Source organism: Orbicella franksi, chromosome 2 (genome assembly GCF_964199315.1).
Source record: "Orbicella franksi chromosome 2, jaOrbFran1.1, whole genome shotgun sequence".
Lineage (NCBI taxonomy): Eukaryota > Metazoa > Cnidaria > Anthozoa > Scleractinia > Merulinidae > Orbicella > Orbicella franksi.
The window spans coordinates 33,029,273-33,049,626 of NC_138146.1; the positions used below are offsets into that span (position 1 = coordinate 33,029,273).

At 37.8% G+C, this 20,354-nt stretch overlaps 2 protein-coding genes across 2 annotated transcripts; one reads left to right on the top strand and one right to left on the bottom strand.

Moving 5' to 3' along the window:
• Positions 1–1,144: 1,144 nt before the first annotated feature.
• Positions 1,145–9,628, bottom strand: LOC145479402 (ankyrin repeat and MYND domain-containing protein 2-like). Its single transcript, XM_081457764.1, has 12 exons — positions 9,549–9,628; positions 9,405–9,469; positions 8,779–8,886; positions 8,086–8,116; positions 7,821–7,919; positions 7,323–7,397; positions 6,431–6,516; positions 5,895–6,109; positions 3,756–3,891; positions 3,283–3,338; positions 2,657–2,729; positions 1,145–1,817 (listed from the first exon to the last, which is right to left on the bottom strand). The coding sequence occupies exons 1-12, from the start codon at positions 9,607–9,609 to the stop codon at positions 1,506–1,508; spliced, it is 1,317 nt and encodes a 438-aa protein (XP_081313890.1). The 5' UTR covers positions 9,610–9,628; the 3' UTR covers positions 1,145–1,505.
• An 89-nt stretch (positions 9,629–9,717) lies between these two features.
• LOC145479406 (protein arginine N-methyltransferase 3-like) lies at positions 9,718–20,326 on the top strand. Its single transcript, XM_081457768.1, has 20 exons — positions 9,718–9,760; positions 10,171–10,341; positions 10,767–10,816; positions 11,005–11,107; positions 11,638–11,700; positions 11,803–11,842; positions 12,074–12,151; positions 12,640–12,687; positions 14,107–14,200; positions 14,660–14,725; positions 15,057–15,178; positions 15,756–15,828; positions 16,008–16,034; positions 16,157–16,235; positions 16,800–16,889; positions 16,994–17,091; positions 18,215–18,301; positions 18,882–18,932; positions 19,065–19,152; positions 20,183–20,326. Exons 1-20 carry the CDS (start codon positions 9,727–9,729, stop codon positions 20,311–20,313), a joined length of 1,593 nt encoding a protein of 530 aa, XP_081313894.1. The 5' UTR covers positions 9,718–9,726; the 3' UTR covers positions 20,314–20,326.
• Positions 20,327–20,354: the final 28 nt, after the last annotated feature.

Consider the following 20,354-nt stretch of genomic DNA (forward strand, 5'->3'; position numbering starts at 1 on the left):
TCGGTCAGCGGTGACCAAAAGAATCGCAGTTCTGGGAACGAGGTTGCTGGCGAACATTTTCCGCGAGTATTCAAATCAACAGGTGTGTTTGAAATCAAATGACTATCCGACACCTCTGTTTCCATTTGCCGTATACAGTAGAACACCTATTAAACGGCCACCCCTGTCGGGCGGCCGGTAATCAAAGTCCCGATGAGGGCTTTTCTGTTACTTCTACCTCTTTCAAACGGCCAGCCCCCTTGAAACGGCCACTGTCCATTACCCCGAGGGTGACCCATGTAGCAAGATTCCCGTGAACTTTTGCTGCAAGATATTTCACGAACTCTGATAACTTTGTAAAATTCAAACCTTCTCATCCCCCCTGGTATTTGATTTGTTATTATTTTGTTGTTGTTTTGGAAAAAAAGCAAAGTTGTAAATGCCCCATGGTGGACCTGCTCATTTCATCAAATCCTCACGGTGAAGCTTCGGGAAAACTGAAATTGACCAACCCGTGGGTTGCGGTCAAAATTTTATTTTAATAACTGGTGGAAGAGATAATTATTCCCAAGTATGTTAATCTTAATTAATACTCTTAATTAACCATTGCTATGGTTTTTGGAAGCAATGCACGTCCCACGTGGAACAACACTGTCAGGCTATTCTAGAACCTTATTTACAACAAAGAATTTGGTGGAATCAAAGGATACTGACATATCAAACATGTACATGTCTTTCCTTGTCCTGAAATTTGTATGTTTATTTGACGTGCTTCTAAATATAGGCAAACGTCTCTTTTCTCTAATAGGCCATTATTTTTACAGTTGTCTGCTCAGCGACCTGGCCTTTGACTGGAGTTGACCTTGTTTTGATACAGACCTCACTGCTTTTGTTGTGTTAATCAAGTTGTTCTTATGCTAACGAGCTGACATTTAAATGAAAAAAGCAGAGAAGTCTGTATCAAAGTAAGGTCAACTCCAGTCTCGCTTGCATTCATAGGCCAGGTAACTAAGCAAAAACTGTAAAGTGGCCTGTTGTGGATTGCTCAATACTGTACAAACCATGTAAGTACACACTTACTCACTTCCAGCGCGGTCGAATACCACACCTAGTCCGGTGGTACATCCTCGTACAGGCCATGGAAGGTAGGACCCCCCCCCCCCCCCAACGTCCTTTCTCTAGCCTGGTGGGGGACATTTTCCTCCAGAAAGTTAAAATTATCACACACATTCAAAGTTAACCACGAAAGTAAAAAGGACAGCGGACCCCACGACTAAGTTTTGCTGTTTTTGTTTAATCGTTGGCGTTTGCTGTCCTAAAATTTACAGAATTACCTCCAGAAGTACATTACAAGTCTTCGCTATACGTTTTTATAGCTCTTCATTACAGGAAATAGCACCTTTTCCGTCAAAAAAAAAAAAACTTTGTTCCTTCTGAAAATTCAGAACATGGCGATTTGTGACAAGTGAACATAACGATACGTTTTTATAAATTAGAAACAGGAACTTCAAGGACGTTTAGAGGTGTCAAGCTTTCTCTTCAGGAACACTACTGGCCTGGTTGTCTGTTGGCTCAGGGCTAGTACCATTCATAGCACTATGAGGCTGCGTATCAGTTTTCTCGTCTTTCTCAGTCTCTGAATTTTCAGTGTTCAAATTTTCACCAGCATTTCCATTGACCACGGTCTTGTTTACACCTTTGTTCTTCATCTCTTGGTCCAATTTTTCTTCCGCCAGCTTTGCGGCAAGCATCTCTTCGTATTCCTTTGCTAACTGCTTGCAAAATTTCTTGTGTGTTTGCCAATGCAGCTTTTGACATCTGACGCTACAGTAGCCAACCTATTGAGGAATTGCATTCACCAGCCAGTTTTTATTGACAAGGACCGAGCAGGGATAAAATTGAGGGCCGGAAAAGACAGAATGCCTTGATGAGCTGATAAATATTTCTGACAAATTCCACTTGCTCTAGAGATTGTAGGGCTCATGAGACGAGAATTGTCTGTGATCTTGGACAAGAGACTTTACTTCAATGAAAACTTATATGATGAAGACTCCAACAGCGAAGACTTGCTGAAAAATGCTGGAAACCGTTATGAGCCACCTAACTCAATGAAGGGACGGGGGAGGGGAGAACCTTGCGATGGACCAACATCCCATCTAGAGTAGACAAACTCCTAATGAAGCCGGAGATAAGCCCCTGCCTTATGGGACACTAGGCTCAAGCTGACCATAATACATGTACCCAGAAGTATAAAATTGCCTCGGGAGGATTCATCAATGGGGCAAAACGATAATTCCTAAGATGTTTTTTTTATTTAAGCGGTCCAAGTAAACCTCAGTCGGAGTAAACCGATAACTGGGCGTTTTATTGCCGCTCTTGGAAGCTAAACAAAAGAAGATCACCAGCTGATTATATCTCTCATATTTGTTTTTTTACAATGTTTAAAAATAGATTTTGTTTTGTTACGTGTATTAACGAAAGGCCAACAAAGACGACTCCGTGGACACTTTTTAGGGGGATCACTGTCGCGAAACGTCGAACCCGCCGGGAGAAATGAAAGGCGACTGGATTCGCAGGCAAGGAAATTCTCTAATGGATTATTAACGAAAACAAATCTATTCCCGGCGAAAAAGAGCCTAAATAGGCTAACTATGGGTTGCAAACTAAGAGCACTTACCGTTTTACAAGCTGAGCACTTCTTCACATTTCGATTCTCGGTGCAAACCCCACAGCAATCACTAAAATCACCACTGGAAAGAAAGTCAAACGACAAAAAAAAAAAGTCTGTTATAGTTATTATTAAATGTTCTTAACGTCGTTTACCTCAACTCCTCAGATATACGTGAATGAAAATTCCCCGAGGCGGCAGCTCGCCAGAGACTATAGCTACGGGCTTTTGAATGTGTTTCAGGATTGTAATTGGCACTGAAAATCATCCAAAATTGTTGTCAGTTTACAAATTATTACTATTAAGTACTGTTCAAGACGAGTAAAGTTCTCTGCATGACTGAGTCAAAGTCCGTGAGAAAAAGAATAACACCAAATATCTGGACACCCCATGATGCTCGAGATACAATGTATCTACTCAGCTCTAATGATTAGTACTTTTTATACAGGTATTTGGAGTTCAGTATCCGTCGACGTCATTTGATGACATGCCATACCAATCAAATTACTTTTCTTTATCGTTCTATCCTGACTTTAGAAACAACAAAACAAATTGACTAAGCTAAGGGAAAAGTCAAGACTGCTAACACGAATTAAGCTTAATGTTTTAAAATAGATTATATATAAGTGACCTACCAGCGGAGGCCGTTTATACTCTGAGTGAGTACAGTAAGAGCTGTTGGTTCACGCCCCTAAGAAAAAACAAATAATCAATCAAGGCTGTTCCAAAAGGAAAGGGCCAATCAAAGAATCAATCAAGGGCCCACGGTGTTCCATTGGGGGTTGTTTGGTAGATTTGAAAACGCTGAGGTTTTCTGGGGAGTGATGGAGAGTGATGAGGAAGGGAAGAGGTACATTAATGATTTCCTTTTTGGGGGGTTGGCGGGGGGAGGGATTTCAAAGCCCAGCCTTATACCACCTCCCCTTCTCTCCTTTTATTCAGATCCAGAACGGTGACAAGCAGATCATGTTTTTCCTTTATCCATGTTGTAGTTGTTGTTGTTGTTGTTGTTGTTGTTGTTTTATTGTTTTCTTGCTCTACCATCAATTAAAGGGGAAGCAAAGTCCGTTATTTGAAACTTACTGTACGAATATTTTAAGATGCTTACTTTTTCAACAGGTGCTATTGTCTGAACCAGCTGTTTGAATATTGTGCATTCGGGATAGTTGAAGTCCCTGATGGCCTGACGAATAAGATCTTCCATATTTAAGAAAAAGCCATCTGAGGGACGACCTTTTGTTAAACTGCAGAGAAAAAATAAAACATTTTTGGGCTGCATTTGAGGGACCAAAATATCTGTGTTATATATATATAAATAATAATAATAATAATAATAATAATAATAATAATAATAATAATAATAATATTTAGTGAGGGAATCCAACTCGCCAAAGGCGGTTTTCAGTGGAGCCCTCCTAAATGAATATCACCTAAAAATGACATAAATGAGAGTTACCTAATAAATTACTACAAGCTAAAATAAATAAGAGTAAAAGAGTTCGTATTAGTTAAAAAGTTAAAATTCTAAAGATTGAAATTAGCTAAAATCATTCAAAAAAGTTTTCAGTTTTGCTTTAAAAATAGATAAAACACGTGTGTCTTTTAATTCACGCGGGAGTCTGTTCCAGTCCTTCGCTGCTTGATAAATGAACATTTGCTTGCCCCAGTTAGTGCGAGGGAGGGGCAAACGAAGATCGTTCAATTGTCTCGTATTGTGCGAGTGAACAGCTTGATTTCTAATGAAACTGAAGTCAAAATCTGTTGACCCAATTAAGCACTTATGAATTGCGGTGCAACGATGAAAGAATCGCCTTAAAGCAAGTGGCTTGAAATCAAGGCTTTTCAAGGCTTGAGTTGACGAGCTTCGGATTGCAAGGCCCAACAGTACTTTAGCAGCATTATTTTGAAGTACCTGCAGTTCTGACATTATGGTGAGATTGTTCTTGTCGCCCCAAACGAGGTCTCCATAATCAAAGAGTGGTAGGATTAAGGTGTTGTATAGGGTGACCCTGGCTTGAAATGGTAGTAGATTTCTAACTCTCTTGATTAGGCCTATCCTTTGATTAATCTTCTTACAAAGACATTCGATGTGATCTGCCCAGGACATAGACTGATGAAGTGTTACGCCCAAATACTGGAATGATTCTGTTCTATCGATTATAGTACCCTTTATTTGAATAGATATTTCCTGGATACGTTTCAGTTTGTGTGGACTGCCAAAGATGACAAAGTTGCATTTTGATAAATTAAGAGTCAGGAGATTTCTGGAGAACCATTCTGACACTGTCTCTAAGTCAACATTGAGGTGACGTTGAAGATCAGTAAGATCTTTAGATGAGTAGTAAAGTACAGTATCATCAGCATAAAGAACAATATCACTTGCTAAAGGACAGTTCGGAAGATCATTCACATAAATCAAAAAAAGTAGCGGACCCAGAATACTGCCTTGGGGTACCCCAACGGGCATTTTAGCAGCTAAGAAGTGAGCATCTCCAACTGCTGTAATTTGTGACCTGTTCGTGAGATAGGATCTAAACCATTGGACAGTAGAGTCGGTAAGGCCAATGTTTATTAGCTTCTGCAGTAGTAGATGATGGTCTACCGTGTCGAAGGCCTTAGACAGGTCCAGAAATACAGCACCAGTAAACCTACCAGTGTCCATATTCTGGAGAATATTATCTGTGAAGTGAGCCAAGGCTGTTCCAGTTGATAACTTCGGTCTGAACCCAAACTGTTTGGATGTAATGATCTTATTGTTTGTGAGATAAGCGTATAGTTGGATGTGTACAGCTTTTTCAAGTATTTTGCTCACCGTCGGCAGGACTGTTATGGGCCTATAATTGTTTGCATCGCAGCGATCACCTTTCTTGAACTACGCTGACACTTTTCCAAATTTCCAGAGAGAAGGAAAGGTGCGAGATTCAAGAGATTGATTAAACAATCTAGTAAGGCTGCCACTAACTACTGAGGCTGAATCTTTCAAAAGGCGCGCGCTGACGTTGTCGAGTCCGATTTCTTTATTAGTTTTCAGCTGTTTAAGTTGACGGAGAACGAAGTCTTCTGCAATTGGCTCAAGAACAAATTTCTGAAGTGAATGGAAGTTTTCCGGAGACTTTGAGAAAAACAAAGAGCTGTAAGACTTGTTTTGATCCATAAGAGCATGCTATAGACCTGAGTAAATCCAAATCTACTATAGCAACAAAATCACAAATCGCAACTTCAAAACAACAAACTAAAGGTAACTCACTATTTTATGAAGCCATCAATTCCATCTTTCCCATCCAGCCCTTCGTGCCAGCGTGCACACTTTTTTAACGTAAATGCAAGATAGTGTATCTTCATAGCTAGCACTTCATTCATCTCAGATGACTTGATATTTGACTCTACTATAAGTTCCATAACTTTCACCAGACTTTTGTAGTTTGTAACAAGTTCTAAGTTGTCCTGTAGATACATTGCTATCTGGTGATCAAGGAAAAGAGACCTTAGTTAAGATTAATTTTCCTTAAAAAGAAGAAACATGCTGGAGCTTGCTAGGGTAGAGATGGGTGTTTCTCAAGCCAAGGAGCAGAGTATAATAATAGGCAACTGACTGTTAACATGTTAATAATTATTATGCAAAGATCAATTTGTATTTTGTGACAAACTTACTGAAAAAATACCATAACTGATAACTGTACATGTAGTCCTTCAAAGGACTACATGTGTACACATAATTTAAGGACAATGTGTTAAAGAGAGTGCACAGTGAAAATGGGTTTTTGAGCAGAGGTGAATTATTACCTTCACGGGGCTTAATTTTTGACTGACAGCATATTTGTGTAGCATGGGAACCAAGGCTGTAGATAGCTTGGGTTCTTTTTCTAAACCTGTCAGGAAAGACATCATTATAAACTTGTTTGAACACTTAAGATGATTTCGGCAGAACATTTGAGCAATAATGACAAAAATTAAGTTACCAAAAAAGCCTCACAGCGTGGTAATATTTTTACAGCTAAGAAGAACTTATGGAGACTTACACTCTCAAGCTGACCCTATGAGAGTAAATTGAACTTGAAGTTATCCATACTTCAATTAAAACAGTAGTTTTGCGTTACTTAAAAACACAATAACACGCTTTAGGCATTCTTACAGGGTTGACATTAACTTTCTTGAGAATGCTTGCCAATTTTAATCACGGGGTCACTTAGAAAAATGAAGTAAAGTGAGTTGTTTTAAATAGTATTCCAAAAGTTACTGTGCTGTGAGTGGATTTTTAGTAAAAAATATTTGCACTTATTGCTCAAACTTTGAGTGGAATCCATCTCAATCACTTAATATTGACTGGTTATTAGATTGGTCCAGATTTCTTGATATGGCCCACTCTCCTGCAGTGTAGCATTTTCATTTTGTGATAAATGGTTAGTCTAATGCTGCAGCAGTGTTTTATCACAGCCAAGGGACACATCAGGGACCCTTCTGCTTTTGCAAACTCACTGAGCATTGTTTTATTTGAACGAAAGATAAAAAAAACCACTAATGATCGGGTCTGTTCATTCCAGAAGTGAAAATACCCATTCCAACAACCTGCAACAACCTTAATATATGTGGATATCAACTCAGTTAATGACTTGCAAAAGGAACTACATTGCACAATAAAAATTCAAATGTAATTATGGTAAAAATCTGTTACAACCTTGAGGTTTTGTATAATACTCCAAATCCTCCACTGCCAAAAAGTTGTTGATGAGGCTAACACAGTCACTTTGCCCTGCAGGAGTAAAATAAACATAGTCCTGACTTGTTTTTCTACAAATCTTCTTTCAGTCTCTTGCACAGTATATAGTATAGTACAAATGCATTATATGGTGCTTCATACCATGCCACAGAAAATACAGCCAATCAGAATACAGGAAAGTGGTTGTATATTCCACGGTATTACATCCAACCTTTCCATAATGTGCTGCGCATATGTTGCATTGATTGTGTTGGGCACTTTATTTTCTATGGCATGGTATAAAATAGTTATGCAACACTCTCCACATGGTAATTATCATGGGATATCTCACTTGTCACTTGTATTTTCTAAGTATACACAGTCACCTAAAGGCTCGTTTGTATACTGAGAAAATACAAGTGACTCATAGGATATTCCATGGTGTATTACTCCATGGTATTTAAAGCCTTTTCATACCAACAAAAGCTCCAAGTTGAGCAGCTGTCCGTCCAAGATTGTTCTCTGCATTAACTTTGGCTCCTGCTTCGAGTAATACTCTTGTAGTGTCCACAGATCCTAAATGAAAAGATCCATAATTTGAACTACATAGCTATAGCCAACATTTTTCTTGAAAATTACATGTACATACATGTACGTTAAAATTATGCAAAAAAAGCATATAAGTCAAACAGAGAAACTGATTCCTATTCACTCTTTAATAGCAAATTCTATTTGTACACACCTGAGAGACAGGCAAACATAAGTGCTGTGTACTGATATGAAAAGATATAGAAAGATAGTGTTAAAATTGAAAGATAATAAGTGACAGCCAAGAATTATTAAGGGTACTCATTCACTGAAAATAATTATGCATATATTACAAAATAACAGGACAGCTACACACTTACATTCTTTATCAGTATGTTGGTTCAAAATAAGTATAGATTTGTCTACATATAAACATATAATGAGTAGTTGTTCAGATACATATAACATCTTTTTTGGGAGTGGGAGGGACAGGGACAAGGGAGTTTTGAAGTTTTGGAGTCAGTTATGAAGTCAGTGAAGTACATACTAACTGAAATACAGTTGAACCTCCACCACTTGGTATATGCCAGAATTTTTTGTCATGGTAACATGGTGTTCATGCATCATCCCCAGAATGCAATTGTTTGAGCCAACAAGTAAGTTTCAGTTCAAATCTCAAAATAATTTTGAGTAGCAGTACATGTGTCACAGGGATTTTAAAAAGTTATAATTTTTAACAAATATTTTTGGCAGCATAGTAAAATTCAACATGATGAAAATTAAGTCAATTGAACGAACTGCCAACATAAGCAGAAACCTTAGTGTGGCACAGTTTGTTCAATACAATTTGTTAGCTTACATGCACTTTATACTAAAATAGCTGGAATTGGAAATACTTTTTACCTACCTGGTGTTCATGGTTATTAGAGTTAATATCTGCACCCTGAGCCAGCAGTAACTCACACATTTCTGTTTTGCCTTTGTATGCTGCACACATCAAAGGTGTCATTCCATGCTGAACAGTAAGACATTATAAGGATAAAAGTCAGATAAAATTAGTTAAAGAGATCGAATGATTTCGGCAGAAAGAAAGCTAATAAGATCAATTTAAAAAAATGGCTTTCAGCGAGTTTCCACAATTATTAATACATTATATCTAATTGACAAAAAAAAAAAAAAAAACTAGAAAAATCTTGCTTTTTCTGATTGAAAAAAGCAAACATTGCCTTAAATAAAATAATAAAAGAAGATAATCAGGTCACTGGAGCGTAAAGGTTTTTCAAGAACACAATCAAACAATCAATCAATCAACTTTATTTAGAGAGGGTGACACATGACAGTATAAACTGATAAACTAGTGGCCCTCTGTGCTAAAAATCTACGAGTAATGTCTATGATTGTTTCTAATTACGATTGCTTCAGATCCTGATTCAATCAGTTTCCCGTAGATGTAGCTGAACAAATAGATTTGCATGAAATGCATTATAGCCGAAAAAAGTATAAACAACAACAAGGAACTAAAGAATAACCTACCTCGTCCAAGCAGTCAACCCTGACATTGCCAGAACTTAAAAGCTTCGTCACTTCCTGATCATTACCTTAAAATACCAAAAAATAAGAAAAAAGGACACGAAATTAATCGAGAAATATTCAGTAACCATCAAATAATTTCTTTACCTTTGTTTAAACGAGAAAACAACGATTTCTCGTCTTCTGACAGATCGCCCAGTTTGGCCATTTTGTGTTGATTTTATTTTCTGACATTGAGAAACTACTTGCGTCATTTATGCATCAATCAAAAGTCGCGAGCTTTGAAGCACGCTGACCATTCATAAACGGCGGCTCAATTATCAAAATGGCGGACGAAGTGGACTTGAGAAAGAACGGAGGTGAGGTTTCATTCACATTTACTGTCTTGTGCAGGCAAGTGCTGATTAAGTTAGCTTACGTAATATGTAAGCGTGACTGGTCAGCTACTCAAAATTTGCTCTGTAAAATCTAAATACCTACGGAAGATTAGATTCTCTCGTGGTCGTCGAGCACGTGAGCTAAAATGACCTTAAACTTAAATTTAACAAATTTTATTCTCGCGATTAGATCGGATCTCTACCTCTGTGTTCATTAGCTGAGATGTTTGCGTTTTATCTCTCTTTTTTCCACCCATCCCTCCCTCCTCAGAAATGAGCCCCTGACAACTTGGCCATGTCAGAAAAATTTCATGTAAACAGTAAGTAAATAGAATGTGTTTCCGATGCTATAGCTAGGAGTTATCAGTATGCGTCTCTTATTTAACTTGTAGGAAGTGAAAGTGAAAATGAAGATGAGTGGGAAGAAATGGAAGAAAAAGAAGAACAGGGCAGCTCTATCATTTGCCTGTTTTGCAAGGAGTGCTTTAAAAATGCTGAAAATGTCTGGAATCACTGTGACTCATCTCATGGAATTGACCTTCTTAAGTTAAAGAGGATGCATAGTAGGTTGACGAAATGAAATGGTGATACAAACTCTGTTTTTGCCATTTAGTTTTGTTATTTGTAATTTTTGTTGGAGGACCCTTCTGTACAGTACTCTTGGGTGAAGTAGATATCCTCAATAAGATTTACTCTGCTGGACTTACTCAACATGTCCTTTAAAGCAGTAAAGAAAGATCTTTCTTAGCAGGCTTATTTCAGCTTCAAGAGGGGAGGTTGATATTTGACATGAAAAATGCCACTCTGAAGACATACATAGACTATAGAGCTTAATTAAGCCTGTGCTAAACTTGTCAGTTAGTATACTGTTTATAAGGACTTATGTGCTTGTCACACTTAACTTTCAATCAAAGTGCACCAGAGCAATTTGTAGGGACTGTCTGGCAAACCTGCTGTTTTTTTTGTTTTTTTTTTCCTTTTCTTTTAGGACTGGACTTTTATGGATGCATCAAACTTATTAATTTCATCAGAAAAATGGTAACTCCAAAATAATTTGTACAAATTAATCTACACGTAGTAGAATTTTCAATTCCTTTATTTACTGGTCCTCTTGATTATCAGAAGACACATTGCTCTTCTGTGAGTCTCCTTATCTCAGTTAATATTTTTAAAAAACTTTTTCACTTCTTCACATTGCATTATTCTTTGTTATTTGCATTTGAAAGAAACCAACTTCTGAGAGTCTTAAAAATGTTGCTCCTCCTTTGCCATGGGAAAGTGATGCATTTTTACAGCCAACTGTTCCTGATGATAGGCTTTTACAGTATGGTATGTGGTAATTTTTTTACTTGGTAATAAATATGTATTATTTAGCAGTTAGCTGGAAAGTGAACTCAATTGTTCAGTACAAATTAACTGAAATAAATCAAATTAAAAAAAGTCAGTTAGTCAGTCAGTCAGTCAGTCAGTCAGTTTATCAATCAGTTGATCTGTCTGTTGTTTGGTCACTAGGTCAGTTATCAGTCAGTCCATCCATTCATTCTTGTATCTGTCCCTCGATCTGTCCATCTATACCTCCAACCATCAGTCACTTCATTGATGCACATACATCAGTGTCGCCAAAGGGTTAGCAATGGAAGCCTTTAAATGTACATGTATGCCACTGTCAGACAGGCTATTCCCTCCTAAAATATAAAAATTACATTGGCAATATTCAAGTTTATACAACTAAAAGCTCTGCTATTTTATTTCCCTACAGTAGTATAATTACAGATAGAAAAAAGTCCTAAAAATGAATTTGCATACCCGCTGATCATAATTCAGCTAGTACCCTATTAATTTGTTTGTGATTTGTGTAGATTTTGATGATGATTCTGATGTGGAAGTTGAAAAGGACACTGACGAAAGAAATCAACAAGAAGGTAGCATATTGTGCATTGATCCCTCATGAAAATAGCCTGTTTGCAGTAAAACAATAATTGATACATTATTTTGCTCCATGTACCTGTTTATTCTCTCTGCAGCCAGTGTACCATACTCACAATATCTGGAGATGAAGCAAAGGTAAGAATAATTATAATAGACATCCATTTGACAATTTTATTTGTCATTGTGAATGGACTCGGTAATAGACTCAAGATGTTGTTTGCTGCCTGTAGGATTCACTAAGTTCAGCTCTATTGTCCCTGCTTGTTTTAGTTACCGGTAGTCACTGATCTTTGAAGCATCTGTGTTGCAGTCATTTAGTGACTGTGCTGTAACTGTCCAATTTAATTTGGGATGTTGTAATTTAAGGCTTCAACAATTGGAAGATCGTGCTCACTGTGCCGAAGCAAATCTGGCAAGAGCAGTGGAAGACATTTATCAGCTAAGGTAATTACTTTGATTTCACTCTGATCAACTCTAATATATTTATTATTAATGATAGGAAACACAAATACAGCATTCACAGTTACACGAAACAGACCTTCCACGAAAGCGGACCCAATCGTAGTCTTAGGATTCATCCCTGGTGAGCATCATTGTACTGTGCTCTTACAGGGCAAGACACTTTGCTCTCATGGTATCTTTGTTCCTGCCCAGGGGTGTAAAAGGGTGCTGCCACAAACTGCTAGCCAGGCAACCTAATCAATTTTTGTGGTTTTCATTTGATGTATATAATAGCATTTTATACAGTTGTTCTAGATATTGTTGATATTTAATTAGACTGCCAAACAGTAGTTTTTCTCGTATTGTTGGGCCCAAAAATTCCTTGAACACGAAGCAAGGATCAATGCCTCAGGATTTTTGTGCCGAACAAAACACAAAAGCAATTGTTTTGGAGCAATACTTACTTGAACATGTTTTGTTTGTTACAATAGGTCTGTAGCGCAAAATGTGTTACTTGAAGATCAGCAAAGTCAAAATAGGTAAGGTTATGGTACATGTACGTACTGATTGGAATCTTGTTAACCCAATATGGCACACAAGGTAACTAACTAAAAGTCACTAAAGCTGGGTTTATGTGGGAGTCAGAGAACAAAAGTAAAGAGTAAGAGGAAGGGATATTTTTTTTTGTCGTTAATTGAACAATCACAAATTGTAATTCTACAGGTTCCTAATATAAATTAAAGCTTTGCCCTTTTTGTGTAGTATTAATGTATGAATCTCATCTGCACCCAGTGTAAGAGAGACAGTCACTCCTGAATCGGCCTAGCCTGCGAACAGGCTCCCGGCGAGGACGGAAAAAAAACTCGGCGAGCGCGGAACTGAAGAATTTGGAAAATAAAGCTATCCGGGCGGGACGGGCGGGACGGCGTAGCCTGTAGACTTTGTTTCTGATGTGCCTATCCGCCCTTGGTGATTAGCCTGTAACAAATCAGTCAATGAGGTAATTAGACCTGTCAAGAAGCTACATTTTCTGTACTGGCGAACAGTTCTATAAATCGACTTAATCAAACAGCCGGGCTCGGCGTCTTAATGTAGAGTGCAAGTAAGCAACATGTTCGCGGAATATTTCAGACTTTGTCAAGAGCCTAAAGAAATTATAGGCACATGATAGAGGTGTCAAATTCTGCGAAACGACATGTAGATTCCGACCTCTAAAATAATTTGCTACAGCACAGCCATGAACGGCTCCACTCTACTTAAAATTTCTCCTCAGAACAGAGCATAAATCCAACAATTAAGTACCCTTAAGAATCACATGTGAAATAATGCAAGGTCGAGAGACCGAAAATAAAAAGAGAACGGCAAATGCACAATTGTCATGAACCGTAGGAGTCGTGTAGGTCGGTCAACTGCAGTTTACAAAGATCTGTCAAATATTGATCCCAAAGATGTCCACAATCAGCGATTCAACCAGTCATATTATGATACCAGGAGCTGGTATCATAGAACGGCGGCATCAGTAGAATGTCTACAGGCTCCCTCACTTCGTTCGGGCTCACCGGGAGCCTGTTCTCAGGTTAGAATCGGCCTGACCAGTCACATCCGACGCTGTACTAGAGCCAGATCAACTATCACCCAGAGCGCCTATCCATAGAGTCTCTCGAGACTGACGGATGCCCATTACATGAATCTCATAAGGGGCTGTTCAACTCGTGTTACTTACATGGTGTACATGTAATTAGTAAAGAACAGTTTCTTCAGTTATCAATAAGAAAGTTTTGTTCTCAGTAGTCATCCTGCACGGCAAATGTATACCTAAGGAGTAAGACTAAATACCAATTTTGGACACTTATGTCACCGACGTTTTTTCTGCAAGCAGCAAATTGACGCAGGGCATTGATGTGACGCTTTTTTGAAGTAGCCTTAACTCACAGCAGGTGCTCTTGTAATTCATTCAGATCCAAGCCAGTCTGTGCAACGTGTGATGACGTTGACGATGATCCTTACTTCAGCTCATATGCGCATTTTGGAATTCACGAAGAGATGCTGAAGGTGTGAAAATGGATATCATTCATTGCTGATTTTGCTCAGCGGTTGCTTAGAAGGCTCGATACAGTGTTTTCATATGGCTTCAGATATCTATTATCTGGAATGGCTGTTTTGGCGTTTTGGTTTGTAAATAATTTACGTGTGTATCAAGAAATTCATGCAATTTGCTCTTTGTTCTTTTGGCCAGTCATACATAAGACCTGATTACAACATCTTTTTTTGACGACTTTGGAGTCGGTTCGTGTTGATTTGACCAGCAAAAATCTCCAAAGTTCTGGGGGCGGGTGGGTTCGAGTTGACGTTTAATATGCGGCTTTCCTCCAGTTTATGTTTGCATGTAAACGCCGCCATCGGCCCTTTATTTCAGATGAGTTTTATTTGTTAAATCAAGTATGTCTCCGTAATGACTTTGTTAGAGAACGAAAGTGAGTACTTGTATTAACGTAATTTCTCTGTGACTAGGATACCACAAGAACAGAAAGCTACAGGAATTTTATACTCAAGAACCCGGCGATTTTCAAAGATAAGGTACGAGTTCGTAAAATAGCTCTTCTCTAATAACCACATTAGTTTAAAGGCGGATGAACAATTAACGTTATTTGGCCTACAAGTGTCCTATTCACTTTTCTTCTTTTACATGTCTTCTTCTTTTCTCTTTCTTTCTGTATTGTGTCATAGGGGATTTTTGCGGGTACCAACTGTAAAACGGAGAGTGCTTCAAAAAGTCTCAGTCCATGCGCTGAGCGAGTGTTTTGGAAAATGTGGGCGCGGGTTTTCTGTTGCCTCATTTATGCCACGCATGTTATTCAGTTCTTGCAGTCATTTCCAGTTTATAACCGGTTTTTTACTCGTTATGAAGGTTGTTTTAGATGTTGGATGTGGAACTGGTATACTGTCCATGTTCGCAGCTAAGGCTGGAGCGAGTCATGTGATCGGTATTGACCAATCAGAGATAATCTACCAAGCCATGGATATTATTAGGTAAGCCTCAGTGTCGTTTCTGCGATAACTGTTGGTCACACACCGTGAAACTAAAAGGTTTAACTAAAGCATTTGTCTCTTAGACAAGGCGAGCTGACTGCTGATGGATAATATCGAAGTTCAACTAAATTGTATGAACGCACACACGGTACTTTATTCCCGTTTTAAACGCTTAATCATTTACACAACGTTGTTATGGCGTAGGACTGCTCAGAGCAGTTAACATTTAACCTGGAATAGAAAGGACTGAAATGTGTCAAATGAATTATCTTAACAATGAGTATGATAGATATGTAGGTAAAGTCTGCGGTTTAAGATTTTCGTGTGATCTATGTAGACCTACATACATGTAAATTTAGCAGGCACTTCCTGAAACGTTTCGCTTCGTCGGAATAAAACTAGAACGCCATGTTAGTAACTAATACGTTTGATGTGGAAATGAATACATTTGGCTTAGTTGATTCACACAATTAACGTTTCGATTCATGTGATGAAAATCCCCCTTCCATATGCTACCGTATGTTACAGCTGTACATCATACGAATAGGGCGAACACTATTCTTCTTGTTCGTTGTAGGGAAAATGGACTGGAAAATGTTATCACATTGATAAAAGGAAAAGCAGAGGAAGTCACGTTACCAGTTGACAAGGTAAACCTAAATTAAAATAACTATCTGATTCTCCTAATTGGTTTTAAATAGATTTCTGGTATATTTTAACTGTGGGGAAATCAGTGATAAAAGTACATATACTTGTCAAGAGTTTTCTATGTGACGATTTTACCATTTCGTTTATTCTGACCGTTTCTTGGTCTGTTTATCGTCTTTAGGTAGATGTTATTATATCAGAGTGGATGGTAAGTATTAAAGATTCATTAGCTCCACAGATGTCGCGATGTGAAAAAAAATTCACCTTCTTATGAAGGGTGTAATGAGCTACAAATTCCCACTAACGGATCCGTCTGTTTTTTCCTTACAGGGCTACTTTCTTCTGTTTGAGTCAATGCTAGACACAGTGTTGTTCGCGAGAGACAAATGGCTGAAATCAGCAGGCTGTGGTAAGATTCTTCTGCATTTTGAACGCGTTTGTATATGCAGGAGTAATTAAAGAAAATAATAATAAAAATAATAATAATAAAAAAAACGTGCATGAAGGTACCGAATGGTGCCGTCGAGATTTTCGTGCGGATGTCGTAGAGTCGGATTTCATTTACAAATTCAAGGTCATGTTCGTAGAAATGTCCGAAGTTTCTTCGATTGTACGAGCGCTTTTCGTAAGTTATCGCTCAGTAACCTCTCGCGACTACCTACCCAATGTCAGAATGACGATAACAAAGACAACGACGCCCGCATTTTAATACATGTATATAAGAAGAAGAACAACTATGAAAAGTGCAATTCCCGCATTGAATTCATCACGACTACCGTCTCTTTCATCCTCTGTACGTGACAGTGGCGGATTTGATTCTGATGTCTGTACTCGTGCACCTAACATGCCGAAAGCAATTCTATCAAATTTGTTCTCCATCTCTTATGATCTATAGCTAAACATCGGCGTTGGAAATTGGCTTTTATACATGAATTGATTTTCCCTATTTTTTTTTTTTTTTTTTTTTTTGCAGTTTACCCAGATCGATGTACATTATGCCTCGCAGCTTTAGAAAATAGTCAAAAAGTACAACAGAAACTCAGCTTTTGGGATGACGTTTACGGTGAGAACTTGTGTAGAGCTAAGACTGTTTGATTAATGTTTGAAACTTTAGAAATTAAATACGACAGAGAAGTTCATATCTAAACTCATATTCTCTCTTGCTAGGCTTTAAAATGAGCTGCATGAAAAAATCTGTTTGTACAGAACCGTCTGTGGAGATTGTCGACCCGAAAGACGAGATTTCTTCACGATGTACCGTCAAGGTAATGCAAAAAGGCTCTCGTTTAAAATAAACAAACTGAAGTTATGACAGAAAATGAATATAAAAACCATTAGTTTCAAAGAAAATGTCTTGCTTCCTTGGTAGTAGTTCAAAGAGAAAACATTTATCAGTTAATTATTGGTATTGCGTTGATAAGGGCAAAATAACCGCCGGCGAAAATTTTGAAAGCCGACACTTTCTGAAAGCCGACACACAATTTTTCCACTAGAGCGCTTTGGATATGAGATGGTAGATAGCCAACGAGATGCGTAGCGCCGATTTGGCTACAATCATCTCATATCCAACTAGCGCGAGTGGAATAATTGATTTATTAAAAGCGCCCCCAAAATATAGTAGAAAACTAAACTAAAATAAAAATAAAAACGGCCTAAAAAATCACGCTTACGCACACCAAATTTGTGGAGCATGGTATAATGGCTCATATACCATGATGGTTTAGCCAATGAAACCTCTTGGATCGCGTTATCCAATGATCCACTGTTTAATAGTACCGTGTGGCTCTAAAATTTTGCGGGTTATAATTTTTGCGATTTTTGCGGTTTTTTCCACGATTCGCAAAAAAAAAGGTGTCCGCAAAAAATTTCTCCACTGGAGTATTATACATACAAACATCACAAGTAGAATCTTGTTGCTGCCATCAGCCACACAAAAGCACGATGTCACTGTGATAGAGTGACACTGGTTACTGCGTTACCGTCTTTTACATCCCTACATGTCGTTTCACCTGTCAATTGCATGCAGTTTAATTAAAAAACGCGAAAATGTTATAATTTCATTTAAACGCAACTCTCCGAAAATCGCAAAAATTAATACCCAGCAAGAAAAACCAGTCTTTTGCAATCGTAAAAATTAGTTCTCGCAAGATACAAAAACAATCGTCGATTCGCAAAAATAAACTCCCCGCAAAAATTTAGTGCCACACGGTAGTTGTTATCTGGGTCTTCGTGGGTGCATTGCTTTTGTCAATATTTTGATTTGAAATCTTTATTTTACCTATTGAGTTGATTTAATTATTGTTGGCCTTAAGCGCCGCGTTATATTAAACAAGAAGTTTATTCAAGACATAGGACAACATGGTATAGCCTTTCACTTTGGTTTTACAGGATTTGGATGTTAATAACTGCGAGCAAGCTCATCTGCAGTTCAAATCACCTTTCAGTGTTGAAATAACGAAAGAGAGTCTGTGCTCAGTAAGTAAGCTCAGGTTTTGCTTTTTACATTTTAAAACAGCCCCTTGAAAAGATCTACTGCATTTATTGTGTTCTTCTACAAGTAAATCACCATAACGTTGTTAGAAGATGAAACATGTTCAATCGACAGTGTACTTTATTCTTTGTTGATTAATTGAACGCTCAGCCTTAGTTGTTACCAATAGATAGCAGTTGTTTATTAACTTGATTTAGTGTTTTAATATATTAACGAAGATAAAGACAGTCGTTCAGGAGCTTCGCCGTTAAGTACTTGGTCTTATTCGGAACCTGTTGTCAATGTTGGCGGCCATTTTCCACCCGAATTGAACAATCGCAGAAGCGCGCTCGAGATCAAATGTATTGACCAGCATTGTGGACTGCTTGGTAATTAACACGGAATATTTGCTCTATTCGGTCTGTTTCTCTCTCTGGCAGAGAGGCCTGTGATTAAACTATTTACCTGCTCGCCTATGTCAATTTGCAATGGTCAAATTATGCCACTATCCCGGAAGGATTTTCACTTTTCACATTTCTCCACTGACAGCAATCTTTAACCGTTCCTTTCTTGTTTACTTTTAAGGCTTTTGTAGCATACTTTGATATCTTCTTCGAAAAGCACTGTGATGAAAAGGTACGACATTAGTTGGTCAATGTAATGGCTCTTTTACTGTATACTGGTGTAACGTCAGCTTCTTGTCTTGATTGTTATTTTAATATTCACCTCCCAAATCAAAGTAAGATGGCGCTTTCTCGATTAATTCAGGTCAGTTTTAGCACAAGTCCTTCCAACTCACCAACACATTGGAAACAAACTGTATTGTACCTCGAGCAGCCAATAAGCGTAACAGAAGGTAAGAAAAAGGACGTTTATTTTATTGCTTATCTCTACAATTAGATTGTGTTTACAAAGGCGAACTATGCGAGTATGATAGTCCCATACTTGCTACTTAGTTGAGTATCAATTGTTATATAAAATCTCGATCCACAATTTCCCTTGGTGTATGATTAAAATTTGGCTCATGTCATTAGTAATACTGTATTGTTAAATTGTTCTCTTTAATTTTTTAATTCAGTTTAATTAACTGAGCTTCTTTATTCCTAATCCGATTAAATATATGTTAAAAAGGTCTATGTTATCTAAATATGTCATCTCAGTAATTGCTAAGCAGCAAGCTTACTAAGGGTGCGTGGTAATGTTTGTTTTTCTTGGCCGCTTTTTGGTTTATTATCTTAAATTTCCTTCCACTGGGCCGAAGAAACTAAAAGTCAATTCCTCTGATCATAAAATGTACATTGCATGGTTGTCAGTTGGGACCTCCATTATGTTGATTATTCTACGCCAGCATTTCCTGACCGTAGAATCGCAATTGCCTCTTTTTGTGAAGTGGGTGTGGCATTTCAAAAATATATTATATAAGAAGCTTTTTAACATATATTTTCATTGGAGGGGTAATCCTGTATAGACAAGAAATGATATTTGATTGTTATTAATTATACATTATTTGTAATATAAGAATGTCTGTTGGCAAGGGGTTGGATCTAACTAAACACGTTTTATGGTCTGTAACCAGTCTGTAAGTGTCTGCTCGAAAAGAAAAAGAGAAAAACATGGAAAGAGCAACAGTGATACTTTGAATTTGTAAAAATAACAGGAACTTTTCAAAGAGGGAATGTCAATAGCAGTGGCGAGGATGAAAACCCCCTCACTTTTCCAATTTGGCTTGGATTCTGTTGAAATGTTAACTCGTGAAAATTGCCTTCTTCATTTCAGTGTAAAGAGACCGTTTCCTGTAAATGAAAAGTGTATAGGTCTTCCTGGTAAACTAACTAGATACAAAGAACATACATGAAAATGTAATCTTTGCTGTTTATCTTACACAGGCCAGGTACTAGAGGGATTCCTATCTTGCACGAAGAGTGTTAAAGATCCGCGGTCACTGGACATCATCATAGAAGTCTTTGACGCAAAAACTCAGATGCAGCTCTGCCGTCAGTCTTACCTTCTACAATAATAAAATTTGAATCGACTATCCGTTTTCATATGTGTCTTTTG